Source organism: Bufo gargarizans, chromosome 2, assembly GCF_014858855.1.
Source record: "Bufo gargarizans isolate SCDJY-AF-19 chromosome 2, ASM1485885v1, whole genome shotgun sequence".
NCBI classification, from domain to species: Eukaryota; Metazoa; Chordata; class Amphibia; order Anura; family Bufonidae; genus Bufo; species Bufo gargarizans.
Genome location: NC_058081.1, coordinates 161,998,946 through 162,018,025, shown reverse-complemented (window position 1 = coordinate 162,018,025; position 19,080 = coordinate 161,998,946). Strand labels below are relative to the sequence as shown.

At 41.0% G+C, this 19,080-nt stretch overlaps 1 protein-coding gene and 1 long non-coding RNA gene across 2 annotated transcripts in view; one reads left to right on the top strand and one right to left on the bottom strand.

Annotated features, from left to right (window-relative positions):
• Nucleotides 1-230: 230 nt before the first annotated feature.
• On the top strand, nt 231-4,715 carry LOC122929639. Its single transcript, XR_006387992.1, has 4 exons — nt 231-289; nt 853-923; nt 3,038-3,082; nt 4,656-4,715. It is a non-coding gene; the product is annotated as an uncharacterized LOC122929639 (long non-coding RNA).
• A 197-nt stretch (nt 4,716-4,912) lies between these two features.
• LOC122927630 (aromatase-like) overlaps nt 4,913-19,080 on the bottom strand; it is a 118,549-nt gene continuing 104,381 nt past the window's right edge. Inside the window, exon 9 of the mRNA XM_044279639.1 lies at nt 4,913-5,354. Coding sequence (XP_044135574.1) covers nt 5,109-5,354 — 246 coding nt within the window. The 3' untranslated portion in view covers nt 4,913-5,108. The remainder of the gene's footprint in view (nt 5,355-19,080) is intronic.

The window sequence follows — 19,080 nt, the reverse complement described above, 5'->3', positions numbered from 1 at the left end:
GGTTAATCCAATTTATTCTCAAATATAAATAAGTAAATATTTAAACCAATAAACCATATAACACTCAGTCCACTCAGAGAGTGACTTAACCCCCGTCAATAAGCAAAGCGACAAAATAAATAGGGAAGGGAGGGAGGGAACTTGAAAAATACTTACGTGAATGAGCCAAAATCGTTATTTTCTGTTCTTTTATAGGTTCTCAAACTGGCAGTTAAAGTGATCTCCAATCAAATTTGAAGATATCAGCGCAAGCACCCACAGCATCTGGGTTAACCCATTCTTCACATAGGTAAGTAAATAATATAATCAACATATTAACTGTAATGTTAGGTGCCATGTCATCATGGCTCACCACACTGAATTTATCAGTATGGTTCGCTCCATGATGTCATACGCTCCAATTCACAAAATAGAATAAATCATCACTCAAAATAGAATTTAAGCAAATATCTTTATTTATTTAGTTGGGTAATTAAAGGCCGCAATGCTTATTACTTAACCAATTAATTATAATCTGGTTAATCCAATTTATTCTCAAATATAAATAAGTAAATATTTAAACCAATAAACCATATAACACTCAGTCCACTCAGAGAGTGACTTAACCCCACAACGCCACATAAAAACAAGTGGCCCAATAAACATTGCAAGCCTTTAATAAAAACCATTATCAATTATGTTCTGCAAATCTGAAATGAATATATCACATCCAATATCAGAAAGCTGATCATCCTTTTCTTGGTAAAGTCCTCTAACGAATCCTTCTAATTCAACATGTCTGTAATTGCCATGACCAATTTCCTTCAAATAAATCTCCATTTTTTTATTAATTCTTTTCCTAATTGTTTCCAGAAAGGATAACTCAGAATTGAACCAAGAAAATTTTGGGATGATGTCAGAAAATACGAGTACAACACCATCAAGTAAGTAGCATATTTTACATAACAATTCTTTTAATTCATAAATTAACAAATGCGTTTTGATTTTTCCCAAATCAAACGAGCCAATATGTAAAATAAACAGGTCAGGTTTCGACATTTTTGAATATATAAGGCTGACATTCTTGAAGATATCAGAAATTTTAAGGTCAGCAAAGGAAAACCAGTTTATGGAAAATTCTGCTGAATAACCTAAATTAACAGTAGAATGTCTAAAAGCAGATCTTCTCTCAGCCAATTGAATCAGTTCATCACCAAAAATCCATACAACTTTTGAAGGTGCTATATCAATAATGGGGGATTTGAGATTTTATTGTCTGCAGCAATCTCGCTTAATCTTAGAGCAGCAAAGAAAGCTATAGAAAATGCTGCAGAAAATAAATTGGTTTCATATTCCGAAGAACAAACTAATACTAAATTACATATGACCTTTTGTAACAATTCAATAGATAAAGGGCTGGTCTTAACATTGTGGACTGACTTTCTTTTGATACCTTTAATCATTTGTTTAATGATAAAATTATTCAGAATAGAGCTTTCGCCTTTTAATTTAAAGAAAAAAGAAATGCCCGATAATTTTTTAGAAATAGAATCGGCTTGTAAACCGTTGTTGTAAAGATATATAATAAATTTGATAAAATTCCCTAAATTAAAATCAATGTAAGAAATTTTTTGAGATATGCAGAAAAGCTTCCAATCCAACCATGCGGCAGAATATGCTGCCCATGTATTCTTGGCTAATGAACCAAAAATAAGTTCATTAGTTAATCCTCTGATATCTCCCAAAGATGAGTTGGACAAGGAATTCCCATTCGGGAAGCTCGAGGTGTCATTAAGAAGAATTCCTTGAAGCGCTGTCGGGACAAATAATCAGCAATATAATTAGTTTTCCCAGAAATAAATCTAGCTTTTATCCAAATGTTAAATTTTAGACATTGAAAAACTATCTTACGCAATAATGAAGAAACTAACGGAGACTTTGAAGTTAAACAGTTTATGGAAAAAACTACTCCCATATTGTCCAACCTTAGCAGAATTCTCTTATTCTGAAACACTGAGGACCAAATTGTTAGAGAAACTAGAACTGGAAATAATTCTAGAAAAACCAAATTTTTTGAGTACATGTTATTACTAATCCAATTTAAAGGCCAACGTTCGGCAGACCAAAAGTTGTCAAAATAAGCACCATATCCAATAGCACCAGACGCATCTGTATAAAGAGACAAGAATATGGGATCGAGGTGAGGACTTACCTGATGTGGCAGCATACAATCTTTTAGAAAAGACCCTTCCCATGGGAATCACACGAGAAATAAAATTAAGAGAACCTAAAAGAGACTGAAGATGTTTAAGCGTAATTTTTTCTTTTTCGGATATGCGAGTTAATTGTTGAACAGTATTCTGGATTTTTTTCATTGGTATGCTAAATTCCATTCTTACTGTATTTATATCTATGCCCAAAAACTTTAGATTCGTAGTAGGATAGACAGTTTTATCTACAGCTAATGGAATGCAGAAATATTTAGCTATACCAATGAATCTATTCAGAAGATTCATACAAACATCCGAATCTACACGACCTATAAATAAAAAGTCATCGAGATTATGTAGTAAAAATCCACTACCTGAGTCAATATCCATAACCCAGTGTAGAAAAGTTGAAAACGCCTCAAAATAAAAGCAAGATAGGGTGAATCCCATGGGAAGGGCCATATCATAAAAAAATTTATCGAGAAAATAAAAACCCAAAGAATTATAACCGATGGGGTTTATAGGTAGTAGTCTGAAAGCAGATTTAATGTCAGCTTTGGCAAGAAGAGAATTGCGGCCTGCTTTTTGTAAAAAAGACAAAGCTTGATCAAATGAGGAGTATTTCACACTGGCTTTATTTTTTTCCATCTCATCGTTTAAGGAACTGAATTTAGGATAAGATAAATTGTGAATAAGACGAAAAGAATTTGGTTCTTTTTTAGGAACTAAAGCTAAAGGAGATATACGAAAATTCAAGAAGGGGGGAGAATCAAAGGGACCAGCAATCCTACCTGCCAAAATTTCAGATTCAATTTTTTCTTTAACAATGTCAATATTTTGTTTTACAGATAACGCATTTTCAACTAGAATGCAACCTGGACCCACAAATTCAGGTATGAAAAACCCATTGGTAAAACTGTCAATTAATAAATTAGCCATCTGAATGTTTGGGTAATGACCTAGCCACTGAATTATTATTGGCAAATTCAGCGGAGTCACCTTGTTTAAACGATTGAATTTCCTTGTTAGAAATTGGGAAGTGAATACCTTGTTTTTTAAAACATTTTGAGGCTGAATGAGAACCGGCACAGAAAGAACACTCGTGTCGGTATTTGCAATTATGTTGCCATCTGCAATGCGACTCGTTAAATGCGAAACAGATACCTTTTTTGACGTTAATGAAATTGGGTTGACGAAAAAGATTGTTTTTGTTAGGGAGCATTAAATTCAACCAAAGCCCGACATCTTTACTACCCCAATTTAGATTCGGATATACTGCAAGTTTCTGACGAAAGGATTCGTCATACAGACACCAACCCATTCCGCCAAAATTTCTATATGCCTCCAAAATAGTATCTACATGGTAAAATAAACCAGTACAAAGACTAGGAAATTTTTCACCCAAAACTGCTGCGTATATATTAAATGCTTGCAGCCAGTTAAAAAAGGATTTCTGGTGTAATTTTCTATTTTCTTCAGAATCTGATTTTTTGTCTTTCAATAATTCACTTTTTAAATTCTCACTAGATGAAGGAAGAAGAGAAAAAATTTCAACATATTCTTTTCTCCAAATTTTTTCTTTCACGCTCAAGGGTAAATGAAACCCTAATGGAGAAATTTGACACGCCAGAACTTCTTTAACAGATGTCTCTTTTATACCTGAGTTAAATTCAAGCTCAGGAATTACTGCCATTTCAGGGTTAATATTGGACATTTTAGGTACATTAGTGAACGGTTGAATGGTTGAATTAGCAGCAGTCAGACTATTAAGGGTATTAACTTGACTGACATCTGCTAATCCAGACCAAACATTTTTTGGTGATTCATCCTTTTTAGATAGGTAAAGTAAAAATTCATCAAACAACTGAATCTTCAATTTAGAAGAATCAATGTCAAGTGAATTAATCTCTTGATTAATAGTGCCCTGCGGTTTGCAGTCACTTAAAAAGTTATAATTCAGCTCACCAGAAGCAGATGATGTAGGAGGATGATCAACTGTTGAAGCAGGTGATGGCTCCTGAGTGACAGTTGAATGCTGTTGAAAATGACGCCGTTGAATTTTCCTGCTGGCTCGGCTTGAAGATAAGTTGGTTTTCTTGGTCTTAGAAGGAGGCGCATATTGTGAAGGGGAATATGCCCTCTTGTCTCTCCGCTGACGTTTTTTAATCGGCGAGCGGGTCTCAGGTTTTTCGCGCATGCGCAAAAAATTATCGCAGGGAGGATCGATCAGTTCGGCGCTCGCGCCAGGTACTGCGCAGCAGACGGGATTAGAAGATAAAAGAAGCTCTTCTTGCTGGTCCGGTCCTTGCTGTAAGCACTTCCTCAGCCATTCTTCTCCCCCTTGGCTTTCTGCTCTGAAAATAAGTTGTTTCAACAGATCTTCCATGACACAGATGAACGCAGGTCTGTCTCTTGAAAAATACTTACGTGAATGAGCCAAAATCGTTATTTTCTGTTCTTTTATAGGTTCTCAAACTGGCAGTTAAAGTGATCTCCAATCAAATTTGAAGATATCAGCGCAAGCACCCACAGCATCTGGGTTAACCCATTCTTCACATAGGTAAGTAAATAATATAATTAACATATTAACTGTAATGTTAGGTGCCATGTCATCATGGCTCACCACACTGAATTTATCAGTATGGTTCGCTCCATTAAAGTGCTCTCTCCCTAAGGAGAGTTAGTTCCCCCTTACCTAGATTAATAAATGTAATGTGTAAAAACAAACAGAAATATTTTATTATTCATAATAATATTGTTAATTATACATAAAATAGATACCGTAACTGCATGTCAGACTGGAATTACAGCTCTCATACAATAGCAAGAGTTGGCTCAAGATTTAACACAGACCAACACAGTGACTAGATAAATGACATTTCAGACTTTAATACTTGGCATAAGTGAATATGTTGTGTGCTAGTTTGTGAGCTGATCTGTGCAGCGAGGAATGAAGATCATCTCTAATGAGGACTGGGTTTCATCAGGTTGTATGGACAAATTGTTGCTGTTGTGAATGTTCTCCAAGGACCGTCCTTGCAGGTTCTGCACCTTGTATCTCTTCAGCAGAGTCACCAGGATCACTTTCATCATCACCATAGCAAGGTATTTTCCTACACATGCTCGGGGACCAAATCCAAAAGGCTGGAAGTGGCGATATGGGACCTAGAATAATCAGAAAAACAGTACAGAATAGTATTATATAAGAGTAAGTATCTTGGCTGTGACATCGTATGACTTATATATAATTTATTTAATTCTATGACAGGTAAAACTACCACCAACATTAACATGAACAAGACTAAGTAAGTAGCAGTTTTTAACTTTGTAATCTGCGTGTAATTGTATTTTTTCTGAGTTTAGTTGGTATCATGTCTGCCCATGCACTTCACATGGAGAAATGGAGCTCTTGCTGACTAACTCTCTGTAGCCCTGTCTCATAAGCAGTAATAATAAAGTACATTATACTGCTGAACTAAGCAGTTTACTATAAATCCAGCAGTTAATTAAAATATTAAATTGCTTACAATTTAGTAGCAGTCTCCCTGTCTGTCTATGTCTGTACCTGTCTCCAGCAACCCCTCCCTACTCCTCTTCACCCCTTCCCTATCCATAGACTTCTATGAAATTTGATCCTTCAGTGAGCAGACAGCCCAACCTTTCTGAAGATGGATTTGAGCAGTAAATTGGGAATTAAAAGGGTTTTCCCGGATTTTTTCCAGTATTTTATATGTGGGGATCATCTATTTTGCAAAGACAGCGGCTGTGCTTGGTATCACATTGAACCCCATTCACTTTAATGGGGCTGAGCTGCTCCTTGGCCATGAGACACATGAACAAGTTGTCACTTGGCCAAGAAAAAGCAGAGAGAAGGCAGCGGTGCTCACCTTCTCAAACAGCTGATCGGCGGGGGGCCCGGGTGTTGGACCCCACCAAACAGATACTGATGACCTATCCTGAGGATAGGTCATCAGAATAAAAAGTCTAGAGTCTAATAAGAAGAGAAGGATGCATCTCCCTCTGATAAAATATATTACAAATTATCTTAGATTAGTTTGTACTATGAAAATACAGTTGCTCTTTCTGCTTCATGCTCATGGTTGTATGAAACATTGGTACCAATTATGGCCAAATGTTTCCACATAGTGTTCTGTTCAGGCACCATGAGTTTCATGTATTTCCATATAAATGTCACATGGAGTTATGTACCAGTAGTTAATAAGTTCAGAAGTTTTTTTTATGTTTCAAAATCAGTCCCTTTTGCCAGCCGTTTTCCAACTGGCATTTTTCAGCGGGATATTGCCCTCACACAACAAGAGTTTCCCAGGAAACCGCGATTGGCACATAGGCTGAAAGACAGCCTGATCATCCAATCGGGGGAGTATTCAGCCAGGTCTTTCTGCACAGTAACAGGAATCACCATTCTGTATTCAACTTGGAATCTGAAAGAGTGTCTCGTGGCAGCACCTGACAAAAAACTATTATAGGGGATGCAGTATCCCAGAACAAGGTACTTGCAAATTGTTCTTGATTTGATGTTATTTAATCAGTTCATGCTTTGTATTATACTTTGTATGCAGTCCCAAAAGCTGCCTGTAGGTGGCACTGTTTATTATGTCCTGACTCAGTATAGGGAATTAGCATTCCCCTCTGAGGGAGGAGTTTTCTAGTCAGCATTGTATCAACCACTTCAGAGTTTAGCTCTGCCTGCCTCCAGAAGAAACATCATTCCTGTTGTGAGAACTATCCCAGAGGGAAAGCTGGAGAAGACAATCACAGACTGTCTAAGATCACAAGGCTGAGGGTTTGTGCAAGGTATTTGCTTGTTATAGTTATAGGGTTGGCTGCTAGTGGAAGCATTAACAGCTAACTGTACCTTTAGCACTTATGTAATGGATTGGCCAACTGTTTGTATTTTCTCACACCTGTGATCATCTTGTTTGAAAAGTATTTAGAAGGATCTCAAGGACTACTACTCCATTATCATCATTGTTGCTGTTTGCCTATATACAGCCATTGGAAAGAGACTGCACTTTGACTTGCCTTGGGACTGTGCCTTGATACTGTTGGCTATAGTTCAACTACCATTCTGCACTCAAGTAAAGAAAGACTTGCTAAGTGACTCCAGCACCATTTGCCAGCTACAGAACCTATATCTCCTGCCTTGCACCCAAACAACATTCATAACATCAACTACCATCAGACAGGAACCCCAATATCAGGGTGTGCCCTGAAAGAAAAAAAGAGTGCACCCTTCTATAACTGCCCTGGTATGAGGGAGCATAGGTGTAAGGATTGCCATTGTGAATAATTTTTTTTAGACAGAGCCACTACCACTCCCATCGTCTGTTCCCACTCTTCAGGGGCTTGTGACATAAACACAAACCACTGATCTAGTGTGATAGGACACTAGAAGGAGAGAATAGTTAGATATAAGCAAGTATATTTTAGGTACTTGATCAGGGAATGCATATAGAGAGAGTGAGGGAGTAAGGGGCTGGTCACTCACAATTGTTTGTTTCATTCAGCTTTCTGGCAACTAATTCTGCATTACATACCTGCAAGAAAATCATATTGTATTGTATACAGTATTCAGGCAGTCAGCTTTTATTTTTGTAAAAAATGTTTCTACATAAAAGTATTGCCAGCACCCAAATAGCATTCATTCTGCTTCAAACACTAAGCAATTGGGCATTTTGTTTTCTAATTTTTAATTTACAATTTGTAACTGCATTTCAGTGCATTATATCCATGTTACTGAATCCATGTATATTATTGTAGGTAATGGGTAGCTACATAAAACGCAATTTACTGCAGTAATGCAAATTATGATTTCTGTGAATGTGTTACTGCAACAAACTGTGTAGTTCAGACATTTTAATGCAGAAATTGCATTCTACAACTGCCACGATTACCCATATACACCTTACCCTTTCTACATCCACACTATACTGCTGCTGCTCCCACATAAAGAGGAGAATTTTCCCAGGCTTGATGAACTTCAGTACCAGCCATTCTTTCTTCTGACAATGAACACTTGTGCATGTATAAATATAGACAGGCATTCTGCCTCCATTAACACATAATTTTTGGACGCTATTGCAGAACAAGCCACTCATTCTTAATGCATTGACATGTGTGTGTATAAACACACCATTGAGGCATAATTTTTTGATGCTCGGCCCCAACAAGTCACAGTTTTTTCCCCCCATAACACTGTGTGTGTTTAAGCAACATCTGCCCCTAAAAACTGACAATTTTTGGAAGGTTTCAAATATTAAAAAGCATAACATAAACAATAGCAGTGTGTTTTTAAACACGCTATTTTTTAACACCATCAACCATGCTTTTATTAATAGCTATATATGTCAGCGTCACTCTGACATTATTTGCTATTGCTGCCATTTGTTACGGAGCTTATAAGGAGGAGAGAAAAGGCAGAAATTTGTAAACATTTCTTTAAAAAAAAAAATACTAAAAAGATATAAAAAATCTGTGTCCTCGGAGACCTCAGAGGGTCACATAACCAGGGGCGGATTGGCCATAGATCTTACAGGGAAATTTCCTGTTGGGCCAATTCCCAGGGGGCCATCTGAGTCCCCCTCACGGCTGGCCAGTGGAAGTTTTTGGGGATGTATTTTGTGCTGCTGGCGGCAGTATTTTGTGATGGACTGTGGTATTTGGCTCTGTTGGGGTGGTATAATGTGCCACAATATGGTATTGCTGGCCCTGCCTACTTGTGTTGGCCCTGCCCTTCATCAGTTTGGACCCAACTACAAAACTAGGCCACTTTTAGTATTTTTTCCAGGGCCACTTTTAAGTTCCCAGTCCGACCCTGCACATAATATTCAGGACAATTAAAGCATATATTATTTTTATTTATTTTATTAAATATTTTAAATTTCTTTGATTTTTTAATGAATCGATTTGGCAACTGTTCGAATTTCGAAAAATTTGCTAACACTCAATAAGTTTGCTCATCTCTAATTCACACATAAAGTTTTCCTCAATTCCAACAACTCCTTCTTGGTGCTTTGTTTATTTAATTTTATTTTGTCAATGAATGTATATAAATATATATATTTTTCATAGTATAATAACCTAGAACCAACAATTATAAAAATTATCTTTAGAATGCTAAATCTGTTAATTTGTAAGCCTTTATTCTAATTATCATGACAGTTCCTAAAAATAAATGAAAATACATTTATCACTACTGATGCTCTGAAAATGTGTTTTTGAAAAGTATTCGTTTTCCACTTCACTGTCATATTAATGTGCCCACGTCCTGTATTACTCACCCCACTCAATTCTAATAACAACATCCAATTATCACTGATTATTTGAGAGGATGTTGTAATAATGGAAACTAGCCATAGAATATGTACAATATCCCTGATTATTAGTCCCATCTCAAAATGCCACTATTATTATACAGATGTACTGGTAACAAGGACACCTATAATATGCTTGCACGAGGTTTGGAAATCAGCCTTGCCCCTTACAAAGACAACTGCATCCTTTATAGTAGCTGGTGACATACTGGTTACTGCTTAACCCTGTAGCAGTAGCAATACTACTTATTTTATCTGTTATGTGACAATTGCTAGAACATGCCAACATTGCTATTATATCATGGTTATGCATACTATTATATTTGCTAGCACCTAAGTGTACCATGTAACTTGTACCCATAATTATTTTCCATAATGTAATGATATGTGGTGTACTATGTATTGTGCATTTAAAAGGGTTGGCCCAGGGGTTGGATATCACCAAGGGAATGGTAAATGTATGTGCACTACTATGGGTGAGATGCCCTAAAAGTGTTGAGACCATAGCTAGAATGTATAGTAATGAAGCTATAGGTAGAGTCATATACCTTGAATAGGTTGTAATGTTTGTACATTGCAAAGACCATACAGCAGATAAAAGAAATGCCCTGTGGATATAGACAGCCATGAGAAAAACAAAGTACAGCCATATTGAATTCTATGGTTTAATGTATCTGGGCATAATAAAAAAAAAACATCTGGCCCTTAGAAGGTATTAAAATCAGATAAACAAAAACCATAACAGATCCTGACTTTTTAATAACTATTCAAAAAAAGGAAGCCAAAAAGAAAAAGCTATGCGTGAAAAACAAAGTACATCCCGTGAATCAATAGCTTGTTGAACCACTGTTAGTAGCAATAACACGAAGAAATCATTTTCTTTATCAGTAGGTCACATCATTCTGGAAGAATTTTGGCTGACTCTTCTTTAAAATGTTGCTTCAGTTCATTAGGGTTTGTGGGCAATAATTTATGCACAGCTCTCTTAAGGTCCCAGCACAGCATTTCAATTGAGTTGAGGTCTGCCTTTTCACTGGACCATTGCAATACCATCATTATTTTCTTTTTCAGTCATTCTGTTGTAGATTTGCTGGATTCATTGTCCAGCGTAAAAAACAGTTTCAGCCAAGCTTTAGCTGTTGGATAGATGGCCTCACATTTGCCTCTAGAATACTTTGCTATATAGAGGAGTTCATGGTCTACTCAATAACTGCAAGGTGCCCAGGTCCTGTGGCTACAAAACAAACCCAAATTAACACCCCTCCACCACCGTGCTTGACAAGTGGTATGAGGTTTTCGTGTTGATCTGCTGTTTGTTTTTCACCAAATGTTGGGCTGTACACTATAGTCAGACATCTCCACTTTGGTTTTGTCCATTCATAGAACATTGTTCCAGAAGTCTTGTGGTTTATTGAGATTCAAGTTTGTAAACATAAGCCGCACTGCCTTTTTTATTTTTTATTTTTTTTAAAGAAGAGGCTTTCTCCTGGCAACCCTTCCAAAACAAGCCATACTTGTTCAGACTTTTTCTAATCTTTCTGTGAAGATCGTCAACTGTCTTGAATGTTCCACTTGTTAATAATCTTTTTCACTGTGGAATGATGGACTTCAAAGTTTTGGAAATGACCTTATAACTAGTGATGTCCCGAACTATTCGCCGGCGAACAGTTCACGGTGAACATGGCTTGTTCGCGTTCGCCGCGGCGGGCGAACATATGTGATGTTCGGTCCGCCCCCTATACATCATCATTGAGCAAACTTTGACCCTGTACCTCAAAGTCAGCAGACACATTCCAGGCAATCACAATCCAGCCGATCACATTCCCAGACCCTCCCACCTCCTGGACAGCATCCATTTTAGATTTATTCGGAAGCTGCATTCTTAGTGAGAGGAGGGACAGTGCTGCTGCTGCTGCTGATCTAATAGGGAAAGCGTTAACTAGGGCAGTGTTCTGTGTCCACAGACTTATCTGCTGTAAGGACAGCATCCTGACAGCACCCCGAAAAGCCCTTTTTAGGGCTGGTACATCAGTCAGCTTATATATATATATATATATATATATATATATATATGTATATTGCAGTTGCCTGCCCGTGTGTGAGAGGCTGCAGGCTCACAGACAGTACTGTGTGCACACCATTCATACAGGGTGTCACAGACCAGTACCTTGCAGATAAAAAAAGGTCAATTTATTATTTATCTGTGATATAATCGCAGTTGCAAGCCAGTGAGTGTCTGGCCCACAGACTGTACTGTGGCCACTGGCTAGGCCACCACTCATACCATTACAGGGTGTCACTCACAAATCCCAATACCTTGCAGATAAAAAAAAATTCAATTTATTATTTATCTGTGATATAATCGCAGTTGCAAGCCAGTGAGTGTCTGGCCCACAGACTGTACTGTGGCCACTGGCTAGGCCACCACTCATACCGTTACCTGAGTGTCACTCACAAATCCCAATACCTTGCAGATAAAAAAAATTCAATTTATTATTTATCTGTGATATAATCGCAGTTGCAATCCAGTGAGTGTCTGGCCCACAGATTGTACTGTGGCCACTGGCTAGGCCACCACTCATACCATTACAGGGTGTCACTCACAAATCCCAATACCTTGCAGATAAAAAAATTCAATTTATTATTTATCTGTGATATAATCGCAGTTGCAAGCCAGTGAGTGTCTGGCCCACAGACTGTACTGTGCCCACTGGCCAGGCCACCACTCATACCGTTACAGGGTGTCACTCACAATACCTTGCAGATAAAAAAAAGTCAAATTATGTTTTCACTGTGATATAATCGCAGTTGCAAGCCAGTGTGTGTCAGGCCCACACAGACTGTACTGTGCCCACTGCCCACCACTTATACAGGGTGGCACAGTACCTTGCACGCCTAGTACCACTTATAAAAAAAAATGACAGGCAGAGGCAGGCCACCCTGCAGGGGCCGTATTGGTCGTGGTGCTGTGTTTTCCACTGGCCCTGGAATAATGCCCAGTGTTCAGAGGCCACGTACCCTGAACCCGAAAAATTCTGAGAACATAGTTGACTGGCTTACACAGGACACCCAATCTTCAACAGCTTCCGCTAAGAACCTTGACGCACCATCCTCCTCCAGCTCAGCTTTGGTCACCTGCTCTCAAGTTGCCACTCTCCCGCCCGCCGCCACCACCCCCACTACCACCACAGCCACCACAGCTGCTTCACTTGATCCGTCAGAGGAGTTATTTACACATCAGTTGGATGAAATTAGAGATGCGTAACCATTATTGCCAGAGGATGTAGATAACAGGGATATGTCTCAGTCAGGCAGCATTACACACATGGACGTACAGTGTAATGATGATGTTGTACCCGCTGATGCTTCCTTTGCTGAGGTGTTAGATACAAGTGAAGCGGTTGATGATGACGATGTGTCCGTGGATGCCACGTGGGTGCCTGCTCGAAGAGAAGAAGAGGGGGAAAGTTCAGAAAGGGAGACAGAGAGAAGGAGGAGACGAGTTGGAAGCAGGGGGAGGTCGTCGCAAGGAGCTAGTGGCACAGTCAGACAGCATGTATCGGCACCCGGGGTCAGCCAGACAGTACGCCAATCAACGCATGCTGTTGCCACCACCAGAATGCCGTCATTGCAAAGCTCAGCAGTGTGGCATTTTTTGTGTGTATCTGCCTCTGATAACAGCAATGCCATTTGCAACCTGTGCCAAAAGGCACATGATCTCACATCACAAACGCCAATGGGATCAACACATGAGTGCAAGCAGCACACAAACTCAAAGCCACCATCTTCCTCCTGATCCAGCATCTTCAGCCACGTCAACCACTGCTGTCCTCCTTGCCCCCTCTCAACCACTCGCCACTTCGCCTCTCATCTTCATCAGTTCCATCTCATCTGCCCACAGTCAGGTGTCTGTCAAGGAAATGTTTGAGCGTGAGAAGCCAATGTCACAGAGTCACCCCCTTGCCCGTCATCTGACAGCTGGCTTGATGGAACTCTTAGTCCGCCATCTTTTACCATACCAGCTGGTGGAGTCTGAGGCCTTCAAAAAATTTGTCGCTATTGGGACACCACAGTGGAAGGTACCCGGACAATTTTTTTTTTTCAAAAAAGGCAATCCCAAACCTCTACTCAGTTATTGAAAAGGAAGTCATGGCATCTCTGGCATACAGTGTTGGGGCAAGGGTCCATCTGACCACTGATACCTGGTCTGCAAAGCATGGTCAGGGCAGGTATATCACGTACACTGCGCATTCGGTCAACCTGCTGACGGCTGCCAAGCATGAAATGCGTGGCTCTGCAGCGGAGTTGGTGACGCCACGACTTGCAGGCAGGCCTACTGCCACCTCCTCTACTCCATCCTCTTCGATAACCTCCTTGGCTGAGTCCTCTTCTGCTGCGGCGTCTGGCTGCACATCAACTGAATCCCCCCAGCTCCCCAGGGGCTATTCCACATCCCGGATACGACAGTGTCACGCTGTCTTGGGGTTGACTTGCCTGAAAGCAGAGAGCCACACTGGACCAGCACTCCTGTCCGCCCTGAATGCACAGGTGGATCAGTGGCTGACCCCGCACCAACTGGAGATTGGCAAAGTGGTGTGTGACAATGGAAGCAATTTGTTGGCGGCATTGAATCGGGGCAAGTTGTCACATGTGCCGTGCATGGCACGTGTGTTGAATCTCATCGTACAACGTGTGGCTTTGTGTCTAAGTACCCAGGCTTACAGGACATCCTCAAGCAGGCCAGGAAGGTGTGTAGCCATTTCAGGCGTTCCTACGCGGCCATGGCGCACTTTTCAGACATTCAGCGGCGAAACAACATGCCAGTGAGGCTCTTGATTTGCGACAGCCCGACACGTTGGAATTCAACACTCCTAATGTTCGACCGCCTGCTCCAACAAGAAAAAGCCATCAACGAGTATTTGTATGACCGGGGTGCTAGGACAGCCTCTGCGGAGCTGGGAATTTATTTGCCACGTTACTGGACGCTCATGCGCAATGCCTGTAGGCTCATGCGTCCTTTTGAGAAGGTGACAAACCTAGTCAGTCACACCGAAGGCACCATCAGTGACCTCCTCCCATTTGTTTTCTTCCTGGAGCGTGCCCTGCGAAGAGTGCTGTATCAGGCTGTAGATGAGTGTGAAGAGGAAGAGGAAGAGTTGTGGTTACCATCACCACCAGAAACAGCCTCGTCATCATCGCTTGCCGGACCTGCAAGAGGAGTATGAGGAAGAGGAGTCAGAGGAGGAATGTGGCTTTGAGGAGGAGGAAGACCAACCACAGCAGGCATCCCAGGGTGCTTGTTGTTGTCACCTATCTGGAACCTGTGGTGTTGTACGTGGCTGGGGGGAAGAACAGATCGTCAATGACAAGAGTGAGGACGAGGAACGGGAAATGAGTAGCTCGGCATCCAACCTTGTGCAAATGGGGTCTTTCATGCTTTTATGTCTGTTGAGGGACCCTCGTATAAAAAGGATGAAGGAGAACGACCTGTACTGGGTGGCCACGCTACTAGACCCCCGGTATAAGCAGAAAGTGGCGGAAATGTTACCAAATTACCGAAAGTCATAAAGGATGCAGCAGTTCAAAACCAAACTAAAAAATATGCTTTACACAGCTTATAAGGGGGATGTCACAGCACAACGGGAATCTAACTGGGGAAGAGGGGAAAGTAATCCTCCTCCTACCATGACCACGGCGGCAAGGACAGGACGCTTTACAGATGTGTTGTTGATGGAGGACATGCTGAGTTTTTTCAGTCCTACACATTGCCACAGCCCTTCGGGATCCAGCCTTAGAGAGCGACTCGACCGACAGGTAGCAGACTACCTCGCCTTAACTGCAGATATCGACACTCTGAGGAGCGATGAACCCCTTGACTACTGAGTGTGCAGGCTTGACCTGTGGCCTAAGCTATCCCAGTTTGCGATAGAACTTCTGGCCTGCCCCGCTTCAAGTGTCCTGTCAGAAAGGACCTTCAGTGCAGCAGGAGGCATTTTCACTGACAAAAGAAGTCGCCTCGTTTAAAAAAGTGTTGATTACCTCACCTTCATTAAGATGAATGAGGCTTGGATCCCGAAGGGACTGACAGTGGGGGATACGTTTGACTAACAAAAGGCCTGATGACATGCCTTGGCCTCAAAATGGTCCCCACGCTGCTGTATTTAATGTCTGCATACCGGATGACTTTCGTGAATTCTCCGACACCAACTAGGGTTCAAGCCGCAATGTTTTAGTCACCTTTCTGCCTGGAAAACATCAATTTCAAGCGGCTGCAACAATACCTAATTTTTCAGGCATGTGCACATGCCAAATTTTTCTGGCCTCTGGTGCTGCACTGTGGCTGCAAAAACAAAACAAAAAAATGGCACATACAAGTGTCAATTCCCCTTCGTGATCGGTACCTTGTTGTGGTGAAGGGGCTTGCGTATCACAATGAAGTGATCATCACCTCTATGAGTGTGTTGGCAATGTTGCCACACCCCAGATGATAAGGCCGTTGCTTCATTATGATCAGACCAAAAGCGATCGGCTGGATAATTTTTCATAGAAAAAACATTAATTTTCTTTTTTTTTTTTGTATGGGTTTTTAATACATAAAATAAAAAAAATCATAACAAAGTCTCTTAATAGTTTATTAGAAATAATGCAGACAATTTAAAAAATCCCCATCAATTCCAATACAAAGCAAGTACAGAGCTCAGAACTAAATTATTTCAATATGTCGTAATGGTTCGTTAATTCGACAATGTTTAATCAATTCGACACACGTCCCCGAATAGGGGATGTAACAGGATTAAACTGATAGGAATAGTACTAGTTAAGACACCACTCATATAGGGTGTCACAACACATTGCTCCGTGCACGCGCAGTGCCCCAACTTGGGAGTAAGAGGACCGACCAAGCTGCTTTTTCCATCTCCCGGTTCCTAAAATCAATTCAGTTTGGTGTATCAGAGTTTGGTCACTGTGAAGGCAGTCGAAGCTACCCGGCCTAAATTTTTTTTTCACAAAAGGCAATCCCTGATATGGGACGTAACAGGGATTAAACTGATGAGAAGAGAACTACAGAAAATACCACTCATATCGGGTGTGACAGTAAATTGCACGGCGCAGACGCAGTGACCGTGGATTAAAAGAAAGGGGAGGGAGCCAGCGTTTTTTTTAACCATCTCCCCGTTCTAAAAATCAATTCAATAAATGGACCCCAGATTGGGGACGTAACAGGCATTAAACTGATGAGAAGAGAACTACAGAAAATAACACTCATATCGGGTGTGACAGTAAATTGCACGGCGCAGACGCAGTGACCGTGGATTCAAACAAAGGGGAGGAAGCCAGCGTTTTTTTATCTCCCCGTTTGAAAAATCAATTCAATTCACCTTTCGTGGGCCCTTGGTGTTGTACGTGGCTGGGTGGAGGAAGAAACGTTCAATGACATGGCTAGCTTGGTATCCAACCTTGTGCAAATGGGGAGTTTGCGGTTGGGCAAATGGACTGTTTGCGGTTGTTTGCGGTGCATTAAAAGGGGAGTTTGGTCTGTCAATGTCTGTGAAGCGGGCGTAACCCTTACACTACCTGATCGATACAACATCATACTTGATCGTATACACACACTGGACGTTGTTCATTCAAAAAAAATTTGGATTGTTAGGTGATTTATGCCCTTTATGGATTAAAACCCAACTCTGCGTCAACTATGTAATTTTCCATGGGAGTTTTGCCATGGATCCCCCTCCGGCATGCCACAGTCCAGGTGTTAGTCCCCTTGAAACAACTTTTCAATCACTACTGTGGCTAGAAAGAGTCCCTGTGGGTTTTAAAATTCACCTGCCTATTGAAGTCAATGGCGGTTCGCCCAGTTCGCCCGTTCGAACATTTGCAAAAATTTGCATTAGCCGTTCGCAAACGGAAAATTTTATGTTCGCGACATCTCTACTTATAACTCTTCTCATACTGATGGGCAGCGACAATTGCTTCTTTAAGATAAATTCTGATGTCTTTTCTCCTTGACATTATGTTAACACACATCTGAATGTGTAAGAACAGCAAATTGCCAAAACCTCAGCTTTTAGAGTGATTGTCACACTAGCTGCACAAGAACATTTGATTAGTAACACCTAGCCACTAGTTACCCTTTTTATTCCTATGGAGGCAATAAGGATGTACTTCATTTTTCACACATACCTACTGTATTTTGGCATAGTTTTTGTTAAAGGGGTTGGTTCAGACATTTATGGCATATGCCATCAGTGTCAGATTGGTGCACGTCCGAACCTCTGGGACCCGCTCCTATCTCCAGAATGGGGCCTCCAAAGCAAAGGAGACAGTCTCACTTAAAGTCCTCAGTTATGTAGTTAGAGCACATGCAGAGAGAACATGAATAGCAGTGCTCTGTAGACCTAATGTATATTAGCAGGCAGGGTATGGAAGAGTGAGCTGCCAAGCTGCTACTGGAGTAAAATCCAACATATTTTCCTGCAAGTAGCTAGCAGAGATGGATAGTACTAGAAGTAAGGGAACTGTTGTGGTTAGCTACTGAAGCAACTGAAGCCAAATACAGCAGAGGAGTTGAGGCCAGAGATGAGGTATAGAAAGAAGCCGCTGAAGTGCAGTATTAGGCCTCATGTACAAGGCCGTGTTCCGCGGCCGAGAGCGGACCGTGGAAACCCGGCCGGGATTCCTCCTGACAGCATGAGCGCACGGTGTCATTGGTTGCTATGACGCCGTGCGCTTCATGCAGCCGCTCCTGTACAGTAATACACTATACTAGTGTATTACTGTACAGGAGCGGCTGCATGAAGCACACGGCGTCATAGCAACCAATGACGCCATGCGCTCATGCTGTCAGGAGTAATCCCGGCCGGGTTTCCACGGTCAGCTCTCGGCCGCGGAACACGGCTGTGTGCATGAGGCCTTAGAATGTACTAGCTCCTATGAGCCGAAGTTATTACTTTGCAAAATCTCTTGTTGGCGCACAATTGCATTTTTAACTCCTTAGTGACATAATTACTTTTAGCCTTAAAGTCTATGTACACCTTTAGGGGCCTTTTAGTTTTTATTGTACTTATTATGAGGTAAAAATAATTTTTTTAATTGGTCTTTTCAAAGGGTACTTTCACACTTGTGGCAGAGGATTCCGGCAGGCAGTTCCGTCGCCGGATCCGGCAATCCGGATGCAAACTGATGGCATTTGTCAGATGGATTCGTCTGACAAATGCATTGAAATACCAGATCTGTCTCTCTGGTGTCATCCGGAAAAATGGATCCGGTATTATTATTATTTTTTGTATTTTTAAAGGTATGCGCAGACCGAAAAGCCGGATCCGTTTTGCCGGAACACTTAATGCCGGATCCGGCACTAATACACTTCAATGTAAATTTTTAGATTTATGGCTGGAGAGATGCTGCTGTATTTTCTCTGACCCAAAAACATAAGAGGGACTGAATTGATGCATCCTGAATGGAATGCTCTCCATTCAGAATGCATTAGGATAAACTGATCAGTTTTTTCCAGTATTGAGCTCCTGTGACGGAACTCAATACCTGAAAACAAAAAC